Genomic DNA, 16300 nt, shown 5'->3' on the forward strand with positions numbered 1-16300 from the left:
TTTATCCCCTACCCAAATAAAAATAAAATAAAATAAATAATCCACTGTAACCTGTGAGTGAAAAAGATGTGGCATCGTAAATGGTTGTACAGACAAGATTGCAATGTTAGGGCGATGACAAAAGAGGCAACATAAGTGGGAGAGCGGAGAAAGGAGGTCTGACCTTGGGGAAGTATTGATGAGAAAATAAAAGTATAGATGAATGCCATCAGAAATAAATGCAGCTGTGTGTTCTTTTTCAGTATACAAATGAAGACTTTTCTTAAGCGCCTGCAAGATAAAAATAAGCCAGTGTGGTCTGGGAGTCGCCAGCCATCTCCTGTCAGTACCGCGTGATGACATAACCTGATGAGTGTTGCCTCGCTGGCTTCAAGCACTGGGAATCACTTGACAAAACATTGCTTTGCAAAAATACACAAATAACTCACATTCATGTTTAAGAGATTTTCACCGAAGAATGGTGTGAAAATCCTATCTTGAGATTATACAACGAGTAACTTTGCAACGATACAATCCTTGTGCAAAGGTTATACATACTATAACATTTCCTCCTGAACCTTCAGCTGTTGGGTTAGTTATTCCAGTCAGCTCCGCAGACCTTGTAACGAAACAGTGGAGCAAAATCCAAACAACTGCGCTCTGACTGCGTCTCCACAATCACTCACAAGTAATCAAAGGGCTAAAAATGATTGCATGACAATGGCTCATCTTTTCACAAGGAGAGGAGGCTCTTATCACCATGGAAACAATCTACACGTTCACCGAGATGAGGAACGGTGGTGTTGTGAATATAAATATTTGTACAATTTAAATGGTGTCTATTATTACCTACAATCCCAATATTGACTGTCTGCCATCAATTACAGTACGGGTAGGCATTTTTAAGTCAGACTTGCCATGTAAGACGTTATTTGAGGAGCTCTTTAAAGAAGCCGATTTTAAACTTCTGTGACTGACAGTTGCTACTGTTCTGTTTTGAAATGGAAACCCGAACGGTAAACCAAACATGGGAGTCTAATACAAATTTTAAGCAAAATTATAAACAGTCATATACAGGATAGCATTTAGCTTCAGCTTTTATCCCAAAGCCATTAGCCTTCTGGATGGAAATATGATCCGAGAGCCCCCAGCTATATTTATCATTCTTATCCACATAGATAAGATGATACTTCCTGTTATATAGTGATCCCTCGCTACTTCGCGGTTCGGTTATTGTTGATTCACTCTATCGCAGATTTGTGACTATAATTCAATCTATTGCAGTTTAAACTCCACCTATTTTTGTGTTTTCTTGCGATTTTTCTTCATTTAAAGTCAGAACAGTCAAGAATTTTATTACTTTTTTTTTAGGGGAAATTTCTTTGACAAAAAAAAATAGACATTAGGGTCGAGTATGGAAATTCACTCTGACACCACTGCACTACTCAGTGCGTGTGTTCGGTAAGGCTAAGCGCACGCCACTCTCACTACTTTCCAAACGGAGCCCATGTTTTAATATAAAGCAATCAGCAGCTCGTGCTTGAACTGTTTCCATCTGTACTGCCTAACCCACTGGTGTGTCGTGTCCCCAGTTGGACCACCTCGAGTGCTCGCCCGCACTCCGAATGACCGACGGGCACAATTCCATGCTCTGAGTTTCTGAATGGTCGAAAGGGAGCAGTGCGTGCTTGGAGAATATTTCCAAAGTTGCCCTGGAGCTCATCACTCCCAAAAACCCCGTTTTCTCATCGTGGGTTCATTGAGAAAGATGCTCCAAGCGCGCTGCTTCACTCAGTCTGTTTGGAAACTCAAAACATTGTTCAACTGTGCCCATTGGTTACTCAGAGTGCCCCAAAAATGTAGCCCAAGAGTAAACAGCCGTCTTCAAAAATTATGAGCAGAGCACACTCTGCCCTCCGACAGCAAATGAGGACAACAAAACATTGGCTAATTACTTATTAGAAAGTTTTTGTTTCAATTTGTCTCAAAAGAGATTACCTTAACTAGAAACGTTTGGCTCATTTTCATAACATGTACGGATCTCAAAAAGCTATGAGCACATTTTGGTGAAGTATGGCATGATAACTAACCAACAACAATTGCTTGTGATCCAGAAGCATGACTATAATGCTGATACCAACTTGAACCCCGGCAGCTAGGTTTCCATATCTAGATATTTATCAATACCAGTCGACGCAAAATCTTCTCTCGTCTCTTTGCAGTAATTTATTTTCACCATGTGTTCATCGCCGTTTCCAAGCACACTCATACCTTTGATCCATCCACGCTGATGATGCGGTAGCTGTTGCGTGTGCTGTCATAAAAATAGGAGACTGTGACTGCCTGTTTGCTGGCAGGGACCCAGTTCTTCTTCGTGTTTGGATCAATTTGGAAGACATGGGCCCTGGTGGTGTAGATTGGCTGCTCCCTGGGGGGTTGGGACAGAGAAGATGGACAACTGTGAGCACCACGAGAGCAGTAACTTCAAACAAAAACATGAACTTATTGAGAGGCTACCCTTTAAAAAGTTCGCCAGATAGTTATACAGCATCATGACACCACACATGATACCTCCAGGCTCCAACGCCATGATTCCAGAGAGACGTAGGCAGGCGAGTGATAATGTAACACCACCAAAAATCCTCCTGCCAACTCAAAAGCTATGAGCACGTCAAGTGGCAAAATGGCCACCCCGAGATGGATAAAAAGGACTGGATTATGCTGCTTAATTCAAATTCTACAAGTGCAACATTAATCAATGTTTAGAGTAGAGCGGGCGCATAGAATATATTTTTTGCAAAGAAAATGTTTGAGTTGTTTTTGAAACTGAATTATCTTTGCTCTCCACTTTGTTAATAAAGAAAAATTCTGTTCCTATTTTAGCTCAAAATATATGTCTTTGTTTATCTCAAAAATTCTATTCGTAGTCATATCAATTACTCACGTCCTGCCACTTTTTTGGCAGCTGCACTTCTAATGCTGCCCACTGTAGTCTCACTCTACCCCTTTTTTTAAATAGCTTTAGGAGCCATGTCAAAAGGTATTTTTAGTTATATGCCGTGGGCCACTACAAATTGGACCGTGGGCCGCAAATGGGCCTGCTGTAGTTTGGAAATGGCAATGTTGGGTTACCCGTACTTGTTGGGAAACACTGCCCAAGAGATTACAATGATGAAACAATAAAATGTAGTGTATACTTGTTAGTCGTGTAAATTTACACTCAAAATCATAGTTCCGTACCTAACTTCGTATTAAAATCAACGTTTGGTAGATTTTAAAAAGCTGAAAGCTTTTCTTTTTTTGGCAAGTGCAACATCAATAATTTGTCTTCTTTTTTTGAAAAATAATACAACGGTGACAGTTTGAAATCATGAATCTGAACAATATTTTTAGAGCTTGGGAGAGGCTGTTTAAATGCTGCTGGAAGCTACGCATTTATAAATATAAATAAATATATAAAAAAGACATGGCTAGCCATGAAGTGATGGCTGTCAGTTTATCCGGATTGACACCAAGACTGAGAAGTATTTTAAAAAAGACAAAAGATAAAACAATAAAGCCGCTCATGTCAACATTCCAGCAAATTTGCAGTCTCTACCAGACACTGAATCATCTTGCCTCCTCACCTGTACATGACTCAGATGTTGGCTAGTAGGGTGTCATTTTTTGCTTTGCCCACTTCAAAAAGTGGCAAAATGTGCAGAAATTTGCATATTCTTGCGAAGTAGTAGAAAACGATATGAGGAGCTGTGGGACGCATTCGGCGGTTTGGGGCTAGGGGTGGTGGGGGGCGACATGGAAAGAAACAACATTAACAAGAGAATCCCACAAAGCATTATTGTAGTCAAACAAATGCAGAACGTGTACTGCAGGACTATTTCAGGATGCAAATTTATTACCAGGGTGACTATTTAACAGCTTCATTTGAGCACTCCTTTTCTCTGTTCCCACATATGGCTCAGACCGTTTAGTTGGTTAACAATTAAAAAGGAAAAAAAGTCACATTGAGCTTTGAACAAGACCAAATTCACTGATGACATTATCTACCGTATGAACTGATTTAGATACAGGTATTTATGTTCTCATTGTTTTCTCTCAAACTTAAAGCCAACACACATTACAGCTGAACAGACACATTTTACTGCCTGAGATTGAGACCCAAAAGAGCTGGATTTCCAACAGTAGCTGAATGATCAAGGTTTGAACTGAAACTGTTGTGTTTTGCCATCTGCTCTTCCTGCATGCTTGTTTTGGGTGAGAAGTGATTTCACATTTCTGAACATTCTTGCCTTCCTTCACCTTCTCAAATCAATCAATGGACTAGAGTCTCGAGCTCTACTCAAATACAATACAATGTCTTGGTGATGTTTGGCAGAAGCATTCACTCAAGAGGACATGCATTTTGGTAGTCCTGCCGGTTCAAAAAAAATTGCAGACGGATAGGGACAGAAATTCATCAGCTAATAAATCTTTTACTTCCACCGGGATTATCGTTCTCACAGAAATCAAAGCCTAATGAATGCACAGTCCCCATTTAAACCTAATCTCCTTCCTCATCTGGTTTAAAACAACGAAACCCGTTCTACAGATCACTGCTTTGCCTATACACGCATACACGCATGCGCTGACCTTCGCGGTGGTGATGTCACAGTGGCAGGCAAGGAGGAGTAAAAGGTCAATGCTGAACACATGGATGCGCTCACAACCATTGGTTGACTCCAGTGATCTGCTTTTCTGAGATAAAGAGCTTGATTGGTTTTAACAGGATGAAAGGGGAAGTATCAGTGTCATTTTAAAAATGATAGCGACAGTGAATCCCTCCATTTTCAATGGCGCTTTTTCTCACTCCGTGAACTGGGGCCTACCAGATCTGACTTTGATTGAGGACAGTTTGGCCTATTTGGCCAAGTTGTGCAAACTACAGTATAACTGGCAGCCTCAGTGGAAATACCATTGTGCGACAGAAGGAGAGCCACGGCGATGCTCTTGTCAAATAACGCATGCGTTTGGTGCAAATTCGCCGTTTTATATTTGGTGAATATAGAGTATTGCAAAGCGATGCAGTAGACTTTGTATGGTCGTCTTCAGGATGGATACTCACCAACAAGCTCAAATATACTAACTGAATTTAATTAAAGAAACACCATAAACTTGAGTTGCAATCCACTGGCTCGGCTCAAACATTTTGCTACACTATCAATCACCAGAAACAGAAAATGTCCACAGCTGTCACTGCATGCATCAGTACCCCATCTCACAAAAGCATTTCAGCAATGACAGATTTGGGGAGGTACAGAGGTACATACAGTATGAGGAGCTAATTATCTTAGGAATACTAGATACATTTGGGATTTAATGGTAGCATTTCCTTGTCGAGTTGACTGCAACGCACAAACCGTACCCTCGCCGTCTAATGTTTTAAATAATTTACAGATGGGTGTTTCTTCTCAAGGGAATATATTTGTGTTCGCCTGTAATGTACTTTCTATCACAGTGGTGATGGTCTAAAGCTAACCACATGGGTTGCATTCATGCCCACAAGATAACTGCCCCACTTGTCGCCTTCCTCTCCACAATAACTGTAATTCAATCAAAAGGACTGATCAGTGATTTCTCCACAGTTGAGTTTCTAAGATAAATGTGCCACACATACACATAGTAGGAAAGTAGGTGTTAAAACTGTTTTGTAAGAGGTGTTAAGATGTAGTTTCTTTTAATTGCTCTTTTGAGTGTCTACTAAGCCCATTGGGCTTTGCGGGATGCTTCTCATTTGAGTAATAACGCAGTACTATTCACATGACTGCTGCAAGAGAACACGATTATGACGATACCAGCGGCACATGCAAAATGGGTCAGTCAAGCGATGATATTACCGTACAAGTGCTTAGAGGCAAGAACCTCAAATACACATTGATGTGAATGAGCCAGCAATACGTCATTAGGGAGACAGCTTATGACGCTTTTTTTAATGTAGCTTTTATGTCATTTGAATACTCCCAGCACAAAGCAAAGGTGAGTGAGGAGGTGATTTGGCCGTGCTGCTCTATGTAACGTGCCTTGGACACGTTCTACTGAACCACCTGGTGGATGAGGCTACATCATTCATGGTTGCACAGTAAAAGTCAGGCCAAAGCTAAACTCTACCTGGGAGCACATCATAAATGATGATACTAGCCCATCTTACTTAGAACAGAGTTCTGGCAAATTCGAATAATTTGCATGTACAGATGTGAGTCACACGTTGATGGAAAAGGGGAGTGAGTGAGTGAGTCGGAACGCAGAGTTACAAACAGTTATTCTCTACTTACTGCTGGTGCTAATCAATTTTATCTTGATTATACAGTATGCGGATATGCATAATACATGCACAATCCCTCCAAAATATGTTAGAGTGGAAGATAAATGAACGAATTCCTGAAAGTCATCAATAGTCAAGTATGCAAAGCCTTTTGAATGGTCTGAATTTCTGCATAAATGAATCATAAAATGTGATCCGATTTCACATTTGGATGGGTCACAACAATCCCATCCGATTTATTTACTTGCTTTAACCATATATTTAAAAACAAGACAGTTGACCAGCGAGCCATACTGCGGTAGATAGCACCCCAAAAAATTAATTAATAAAATAAATAAAAACTAATGGAGGTCATAAAAACAGTTTACAAAAATGCAACAAAAATCACAAGACAAAACAGCATGGGTTTTGAAGCGAGAATTAAATCCAAGGAGGATGGCAGCTAGTCAAACCAGTAGGGGAAGCCCATTTTCGACTGCAAATTTCTCATGACTAAAGAAGGGAAAAGCATAGAAACAAACTTATTTTTATGGTGAAAGAAGAGACCTTTCTTTTTCTTTTGGTATAATCGATATTTACACATTGTCATGGAACACAATATTTGGTGGGTCTTGACAGCTCAGTCCAAATGCTCTTTATCCTGTATACTTTGAAAACGGCTGGCAGGGAATGAGCAAACATATCGTTTGATGGCAAGAAGGGTGTGTGTGTGTGTGTGTGTGTGTGTGTGTGTGTCTGTGCGTGTAACAAGGACACATTTAAACTGAAGGATACAAAACCACAACAACCAAACTCTTTTTGTGACAAGTTTCCTCTTATAATTTCAAGGGGGTTAATCAGCTCATCAAAGAAGAGAGTGGGCTTGATTTTTCTAACCATCAAGCACAGTGGTCAACAGAGGCAGTGGTTCACAGATCCCAGCGTCATCAGCGAGCTGCAAGCAAGAGGACATGAGAAGTCTCCACTGAGGCACAGCATGGCAGCAGATGGCCTTCCAGGCCTCAACCATCTGGCAAAGAGACTTGCAATCCGCCTTCAGCCTGTCTTCTATCATTTGCTCCTCTTTCTTTTAACACCAACTGGTGCAGCCACTTTCCTTCTACACCTTCATGGCCTGCCTACTGACCAGACGGAGAGGCCACACTCAGATTAGGTTTATGTAGTCTGCTCTCCTGGCGGGGCAGCGAGAGACCTGGGGCCTCGTCACATGTGAGCCTAATCAATGAATGTTAAGCCTTTAGTTGTCAGTCTGTAGCCAGCCAGAAGATTATCATCTATACCAGTGTTAGCGCAGCTCCCAGCAGGACTTACTTTAAATAGCAATATGCGTCTCACATTGCTGTTGGCGTCCGTGAGTAAGAAAAGGAATAACTTCAGTCTATTCCAAAACATTTCCGCAAGCCAATAAATAGGAGCAAGTGAAATGTATTTATAAGTATTAGAAAGGATACACTATCATCACCAAAGTGCATACACCTCGGTACTCTCTGGGGTCCTAAAATAACTGTTTTTTTCCCCCCCTGGAAAGTGACAATTGTAAATTACACATGGGAATGAAATCAATTCCAATGCGTCAAGGTCAGGAGGGTAGTGAAAGTTCACATGAAGTGCAAATTATTCCTAATCTATAACCCCATTTAGTAGCAAATGGCCCAGGGCTAAAAGGCGCAAAACATAGACAACCAACAAAAAAAGAAAGAACAAGTAAAAGTGACCTATTAGTGGGTCTAAAGAATGGAAAGATCCATTTGGCCTTGTCAGACGTATTGAGGTGTCAAGAGTGACTCCATGCTGGCAGTGACTAAAAGCAGGCGAGCGCTGCATCACCATGTTGGCGAGATGAGTTGAGGCTAGCTCACGGTTGCAGGTCCACAGGGGCCAGTTTAATGACAACACTGTGGACGACATTTCAAAGCATTTGGGCGACTACGCAGACCTAATGAGAGGGAGCCACGGCTGTGGGAGTCACCTTTAAAAACAAAAGTGTGATCAGGGAAAACAGGTACTGCGGCATTCCTTTTAAATTACTCGAGCCAAATTCACTCTTTTTATGGTAACTGACAATTATTGTCAATTGCTGGCCTTTGACACACACACACACACTATTATTGTATTTTTTCCTCCACTGCACATTCAAGGAAGAACAGATGCACATATGCATACCCTCAAAAAATAAAAGTACGTTTAATTCAGTTTTGTCGAGTGGTCGCATGAAACAAAATCATCTGGATCCAGATACATTTTTTTTAAAATAGACTAGACTATGACATTTATTTCATGCATCCACTTGACAAAATGAAAATGAGTAAATTCAATGTATGCCTGAATCAGTATACTCACACTGAGAGAAATCATTAGAAACGCCTCTCAGTGCAGCTTTGTACCAATGCCAAAAACGAATTCCATGACAATAAACATATTGCCACATTCATGCAGTGGAACGTCAAATCGATTGACACATTCTAGGATGCCAGTTGGCTTCTGATTTGTTTGGATTTAGAATTGATTTTTCCAAATGAAAAAAATGGAAAGGGAATTGAACTGCCAGGCATCATAAAACACTGAACGATGCTTGATGTAAAACATTTTGTCAATTGTAACTCTCACAAGTGCAAAAACAAAACCTTCATTTATTGTGTACTGCGTCAATATACCCTTTTGTAGCACCCTCATAAAAACAGCCAAAGAAAATTAAAAACACCTGTGGATGTGGTCCTTCTCGTGCTACATCAGCTTTTCTTTAAAAAAAAATCTGCTTGATTTCTGAATTGTATTTATTTAATCTCTTGTTATAGTGTTGATCAAAAACTAAACATTGTCAAACTGCATTTTTTATGTATTTTTATGCAGACCTTTTAAAGCATAGATTCCTCTCTCTCAAGAGAAATAGATACACACATTTTATTAGCATTAGCAGCATAGCTGTTTGTTATTTACAAGTAAAAAAGATACATATGGAAAGCAGTTTGAGCATTGATTCAATAGCCTAGATGGCCATCTTAAAGTCTGTGTACTAGTATGCTCTTTGTCCTCACTAGTAAGGCAATTCGGCACATTCGTAGAACGACTGTCTTCGTGGCAAAGCTGTGTACGAGTTGCCGTCTGCACACAAAGAGTAGAGACTACTAATGAAGCGGTCAATGTTAACCAATACAATTTTATGCAATTCGCAGTACTGGTAGTATGCAGTTGCCAACTACAATTTTGCCTCCCTAGTAATATGTTAGTGTATTGCCGTTATGTCAAAGTTGTCATGCTGAGTAAACGGTTTGCAAATATATTTTCTATTCATCTTAAGGTACATTAGTATGTGCTTTGCCTTCAATACCAATACAAAAAGTACAATGACTTGACTAGTAGATCAATTATCTTACCAGTAAGAAAAAAATGTCCCCTTTACTGCATTTTGTTGCATGAGTAGGCTACTTTGTCATACGTGTAGGTCAGCCACATGTTACTGCGAGTAAGGCAAAAATTAAAAAAACAAGCAGGAATTTTGATGATTCTAGCAGAGTGCTGGAGTTCACTCGGGCAGGACAAACATTTACTAGTCTCACTACTCCGGCATAGTAGTTTACTCGTAAGTTTCATTGCCTGCTTGTAGTGGTACTAGCTGTTGAATATGCATAATAATACTCATAAGATCATTCCACTATTGTGCCCTGGTAATTCTGCCAGTGCATTAAATTGTCTTTCCTTTTCAGACAAAGCATTCTACAGTTGTATCCGGACCGTAACCTGGATATAGCATTAAGAATACAGAGAAAATTGCTTTTATTACGTAACAATTCGATTGGACAGTGGTAGACTACCAGCATCGACTTGGACCACTGGTAGTCCACAGACCGCATAAGAGAGAAATAGTCTCGAGTGAACCACCGTGGGTGCCCACAACGACCTCCACACTTAATTGCAACACGCACTCCCAGCGGGCAGCGCTGGATGACACCATGACCGTAAAAGCACATTTTGTACATACTGATTTACCGCAATCTATGGCCAATTCATACAACAATTCTGTGTCAGTGAAACAACATGTATTTTAATGAGGTTGATAGACGCTAATTTGGGGTCACAGATCCAAGTGGCAGAATTATGATTAAGAATTACGATCGTGCTGTGCTGCATTCGTTTTACACGAAAGAGGGAAAATCAAGGGGTTGCATTTATTTTGAAGGACTACAAAACGAGAGCAGGTGTCACATTCAGTAAAGTCTGGATAGTACAGTGTACTCACCCCATTGTAACGCGGTGATACTAGGGATCTGTGCGCTACAACGTGACGCGAGGCGAACGCGACTCAAAGTCCACAATCTTCAGAGGTTAACGTTCTCGTTCAAACAAGTCCTGTTGTCGCGTAAAGAAAAAAATTCTCCCAACACTTGTTTCTTTCGTGGGGTTGAGGTTTCGCCAAGCTCTGTCTCCTCCTGTCAACCAAGTTTTCGCCTGCTGTGTTCACCCTCGTCACACAAGCGGCAGCGTCTGAATTAAAAAAAAAGAATAAAATAAAAAATAAAACTATAAAACTAGACCTTTCACCTCGCTGCCCTCTTCAAAGTGGCGACTAAATTAGTGGCGTTAATGTTGGCCTTCACCTGCGTGACTTTGTTGTTCCTCTTCCTTCCTCGACCCTCCACAGTGAGTGGGCTCAAGTTCCGCGCGCGTCAACTAACAGCAGCAGCAGCGACGCGGAGCGGTTTATACCTGTTCACACGCCCACACTTTTTTTTCCCTTTTCCAACACGCCAGAAAAGATTTTTTAATTGAACATGATTCAATTCCCTTATACATATATATATATACATATACACACACACATTATTGTATATATACACCTGTATATATAGACATCTTTAATACTGCTGTGCCATTTGTCTTTTTAAATTCTTTTTTAAACACAAGAATCGACATATACAGAGTGTACTTGCTACTACTCCCCCAGTGAATAATCTGATACAAGGAAGTAAGGGACATTTGTTTGTTGGTCAAAAACACAAATCTTGAACACTTTACAGATTTAACAGTAGACCACATTACAGTTTGATTCTCTCGTGCACTTACATTGTTCCCAAGGACTTCGTGTCGCTTTCCACAAATATAACACTAAACTATTTAATTGTAAATCTATCGAGAATAAATGTGCCACCCATGGACACTCCGTGTATTTCAATATATTTTGCTTTGGAAATAATAACCAATCCGACGTTAACTTTCGTGTATATGTAAACGATGTATATTTTCATCCCTAAGTGGCAGGTGATTGCCAGCCATCAAATGCACGTGCGAGTGCTGCCGGGCCGGAACCGTTTTTATCTGTTTCGTTGTTTCCAGGGGGAACAATTTCAGCGGCTTTCAATTTGTACACTGAACTTTATTGTTCGTTGGAATTCTTTGAGTATTTTCATGGTATGCTCAGGTATGTTTTCAGAAAATGTACGTCGTTGTTCCTTCCTGCTTTGTTGTTTCCAGGTTTTGTGAATACCAACTTGCATCGAATCATATTTTGTTATGATTATGCACGCGAGTTGTTGACGCTTTCTATAGTGCCCACACATAACCAAGGAGGCCTAATGTAACAAATGTAAACAACAGGGACGCCTTTTCAGCATTTAATCCATGTCCTTGATATTCATAAAGGTCCATTTACGTGTAGCCTATGCTCTTTTTCGGTTACCATGTAAATAAACTATTCACTACACTTTGAAAAAGAGGTTCAATATAACGACAGTCTTACTAGCCCCCCCCCCCTCCTCCCCACAACTCGTGCCACTTTTGGCTGACTAGTACGCAATAATACATTACTGTATAGTAAACTACCGTGCTAAACTAGGAACAGATGTTAGGTCCAACTTGTCGAGATGAGTCACGCGCTCGTAGCTTTCTGCGCCAGGTAGTGCCTACTAGTCTGGCCCATTTGTCCAGCTGCTGAGTCGAGATGTTTAATACAGAAACCCAAAAAAAAATAATTGAAATGAAGTCACTCATTTGTTTTACTTGTGCAACCGTGTGAGTCGCCCCACTAGTGCTTACTTTTATTTGGACTAATAACGGAGCATTTAGTTTATCATTATAGCAAGCCAGTTAAGCATTTATTTGATATCCTTGATAATCAACTAAAGGTACATGTGCTACTACATGGACTCACTAGTCGTCAGGTCAACTTTGACATACAAGTAGGACAATGACATGTTACTTGTAGTGAGGCATTAAAGTGAGTTAAAAAAAAATTAGATGGGGAAAATACTTTTGCATGTCACTGAACATACATATTATAGGAGCTATTTTCCACATGTTAACCAGAGTCTCATTCATTTCAGAATGTGTGAAACTACGAAAAAACAGAAAAGTTCAGAGGAGGTGTTCACGCCCATGTTTTCCTCCGACGACAAAGAGCCCCAGCAGTATGTGAACAGGCCGGCTGATCTTCCTCAAATCACGGAGGACTGCAGAGGTCACGGAGGAGGCAACCATCAAGGAGGAGACAGAAGGTAGAGTTGTGCGACCTATCGATATACCGTATTTTCATGACCATATGGTGCGTCGTATTAAAAGGCATAGCATCAGTTACTGGTGCTATTTCTGTATTTAACACATACACAAGACATTGTATTTTTAGACGCAGACATGGTAAAACTTACACTATCTTAAAAAATATGGTAGCATGTCAGGATGCCCGTTGGACGTCTTCCTGGTGAAGTGTTCCGGGTATGTCCCCCTGGGAGGAGGCCTCGAGGTCGACCAAGGACATCCTCCCGATTGAGAGAAGGAAGTCTGAGCTTCCCTGCTTAAGTTCCTGCCCTTATAACCTAACCTCAGAAAAGAAGAAGAGAATGATGATGATCGTTTTATATTTCCATTCATTTCAGTGTGTCACGATGACTAGAGAAATTAGTATTTTGAGTTCTAAGCATGGTCACTGAACAAATTACAGTAAACTCATCAGTCAAGGTACCACTGTATTGGTAATTATCACTGGCTTGGTAATTTTAGATCTCCTTCATTCCAGAATGAGTGAAACCATGGAAGAACAACAAAGTTACGAGGAAATGTTCGCTCAAAGATATTCCTCCGAGGATCAAGAGTACCAGCAGTATGTGAACAGGCCAGCTGATCCTCCTCCTATCGTGGAGGAGTGGAGAGGTCGTGGCGGAGGAAACTATCAAGCAAGAGACAGAAGGTAGTGTTGGGAAAAATATATTTCGTAGATATGGTGTAAAATGTCCATGACATCGAAGTATACAGTTCATATCCTGGATTTTTATCTCTTAAAATAAGATAAGAAAACCTTTATTAGTCTCGCAATGGAGAAATTCCCAATTCACAGCAGCAGTTATGAAAGGAAGAAGTAGAACAACAAAATATAGGAGCTGCTGGAAAGGCAGCCACTCTCGCAGCTCCATTTTGAAGTCAAAATAACAAAAATAACACAACACATAGGACACAGACAGTCGTGCAATCTTCACCACTTTTCTGCATACACTTTGTCTGAAGCAGTTATAGATGAAAGAGGAGAGGATCATTTCACCAGTGGGTCAGAGACGTCATGCTGAAAATATGCACACGTCTGCTACAAGCTAAGTTTTGAAAGCAAACACAAAGCTGTAGCATCCATTGACGAAAAGAGATTAGTTCACTTCTCCTGTCCCACATAATCCGCTTCAAACTCCAAACCGCGACTCCCAGTTCCAAATCCGCATCGGCGCTCCGCGCTAACGCTCCTTTCTTCTCATCATCGGCTCTTCAAGCCTTGCATCCATCCAGCCATAGACCATTAAACAGCACTCTCTCGCTCTCCTTATCTATATTTTGTGTATTATCTTATGGATACTTTACCAGGCATACGTTAATGTTACTTGAAGCACTGTTGTATGTATTTTCAAAGTACAGTCATACCTCAGTTTTCGACCATAATCCGTCCAGAAGGCTTTTTCGAAGCGAATTTTATTCGCCCATGATTAGGGGCTAATACACGATGCAGAAATAACATTAACAACAGTCAGCTTCGCGTAAATCACAACAAACACGTGTGCTCACATTGAACGCTACACGAGGAAGCGTCACTTTCTCGTGTAAGGAAGCACAGAGGAGTCAAGTTGCATATTCGGGTTTGGTCGAAAACCGGTTTTCGGTCGTAATCCGAGGTGTAAAAATCTCATTTTTTCTAGTCGAGAACAGAGACGTTCGAAAACCGAGGTTGACTGTAATTACTTGGAATTGACTACATTCCTTAAAATGGTAATACATGTACTTCAATACAGTCGAGTGCTATTTAGTATTTTTGGGACGGTGTTGGAACGGATTAATAACATTTCCATTCATTTCAGTGTGTATAAATGATTGAGATATAACTGCTTTGAGTTCCAAGCATTATGATAGCAGGAGTTAAACTTGTAAGTCTAAACAACACTGTAAAAAGACAAAAATAATTAATGTGATATGATAATCATTACAAACTGGAATTTTACATTTTACCATTAATTTAAAAAAGTGTAAAAAAGATAAGCACATTCTTTTTTAAGATTGTGGTTATTGCATTCCTGACCAGAGTTTTTTTTTTTTTAAACAAGATCAGTTGTTGAGTTCTTTGCCTACCTGCAGGTACCAGGACCATCAAGGAGGTCGCGGCTGGGGGGGGGACCGCCCTGGTAGAGAAGAGCATTACAGGCATCAGCAAGACAAAGACCAGCACGGGGGCTATGATCGTGGGTCTCAGTCAAACTCACATCAGGAAAACTACTCTCATTATCATCGGCCAATGAGTTATGACCGATACTGATCTCTGGTATGAGGATTTCATCATTTGTATAAATAGCAATGTTGTATCTGTTAGTTTGTTTTATGACGTCTTGCCAGTCTCATACAGTGACAGAAATGTTTGTTTTCATCATGAGTTTATGGTATAAATGTAAATTTGACCCATTAAAAAGCATAGGAATACTTTCACAAATGTGCCGCTTGAACGGGGGTGGGGAGATTTATCTTGCCTGTTATTATTGTATGCAAGTTGGTAAATACATGATGTAATTAGACATTTTAGTGAAGATTGTAAGTGAACTGTTTTAACCATAATCAAACACGACTTCAAATGAAATGAAGCATATGGCTTTGTGCTCGTCGAAGCTGCTCACTATGGACCATTTTCAATAAAGTGGTACCTTGATTTACCGGAGACATTTTTGAAATTCCAAACCATTGTTTTGTTTTTGTTTTTTGCTTCGTTTGGTGCGAGGCAAATCTTTTTTTAAACAGGCCGGGCTCGCACACTTCCAAGTATCGTCGATTTTGCCCATCCAGACTTCTGGCACACCCACTATGCCTAACCCGGTAGTTCATGTGCAACCACCAAGGAAGCATGATTCGGTGAAACACGAAGGTGGTGATGCGTGCACAGTTCATCTCATCAGCATCTATCAAAATATATCAAATAAAAACAAATGGTTCTAAATCAAATTTACGATTGCTACCATTACAATGACGAGTTGTATGTGGCACTTTTCAGTTCAATTCTGTCCCATACAGTCACAATGAAAACGATTCTCCACCGATTTGCTCACATTCAGCGTGACTCTCACTCCTATATCGCTCCCATTTTGGAGGCCAGCTTCAGAAAAACAAACCAACCCAAAAAAAGTTGCACTTCACTCATTTATTCAACCGCTTGTCGCCCCATTTCTCCCCATTGACTCTCTATTTCGTGCAACTTATTTTTTCCTACCGCTCTACACCAACTTTTGCACTGTTAGCACTGGTGCTACCAACTTTTTCACTTGGTCACAACAGGACAGGATTTGGTCGCACGCTTTTTTGATGTGGTACAGCATGTCCATATTTGCTGATATCGAGTAATGTCAATTGGCATACCTTAGTTTCGTATGATCTAAAGACTGACAGCGACTCAAGATGTATTAGCAAAATATTTTGCTGTTCTAAGAACGCCGACTGTCTGTTTAGCCTTTCTCATGTCAGATCCTGTGACACGCCTTCCTACTTGTTAGAAAGGTATCACTTGTGACTCCATTCACT

At 40.5% G+C, this 16300-nt stretch overlaps 2 protein-coding genes across 3 annotated transcripts in view; one reads left to right on the top strand and one right to left on the bottom strand.

Moving 5' to 3' along the window:
- homer2 (homer scaffold protein 2) overlaps positions 1–10959 on the bottom strand; it is a 28136-nt gene extending 17177 nt beyond the window's left edge. Inside the window, exons 1-2 of one of the 2 annotated variants that reach the window (XM_052062413.1) lie at positions 10515–10959; positions 2251–2407 (exon numbers count right to left, since the gene is read on the bottom strand). In XM_052062413.1, the coding sequence (XP_051918373.1) occupies positions 2251–2407; positions 10515–10519 (162 nt within the window). In that variant the 5' untranslated portion in view covers positions 10520–10959. The remainder of the gene's footprint in view (positions 1–2250; positions 2408–10514) is intronic. The other variant, XM_052062414.1, reaches the window with a different exon arrangement.
- Positions 10960–11563: 604 nt separating this feature from the next.
- Positions 11564–15437, top strand: LOC127600105 (RNA guanine-N7 methyltransferase activating subunit-like). The gene is made up of 4 exons (XM_052064443.1): positions 11564–11693; positions 12595–12765; positions 13284–13454; positions 14876–15437. The coding sequence occupies exons 1-4, from the start codon at positions 11686–11688 to the stop codon at positions 15051–15053; spliced, it is 528 nt and encodes a 175-aa protein (XP_051920403.1). The 5' UTR covers positions 11564–11685; the 3' UTR covers positions 15054–15437.
- The last annotated feature ends 863 nt before the right edge of the window (positions 15438–16300 follow it).

This window comes from Hippocampus zosterae, chromosome 4 (assembly GCF_025434085.1).
Source record: "Hippocampus zosterae strain Florida chromosome 4, ASM2543408v3, whole genome shotgun sequence".
Taxonomy (NCBI): domain Eukaryota; kingdom Metazoa; phylum Chordata; class Actinopteri; order Syngnathiformes; family Syngnathidae; genus Hippocampus; species Hippocampus zosterae.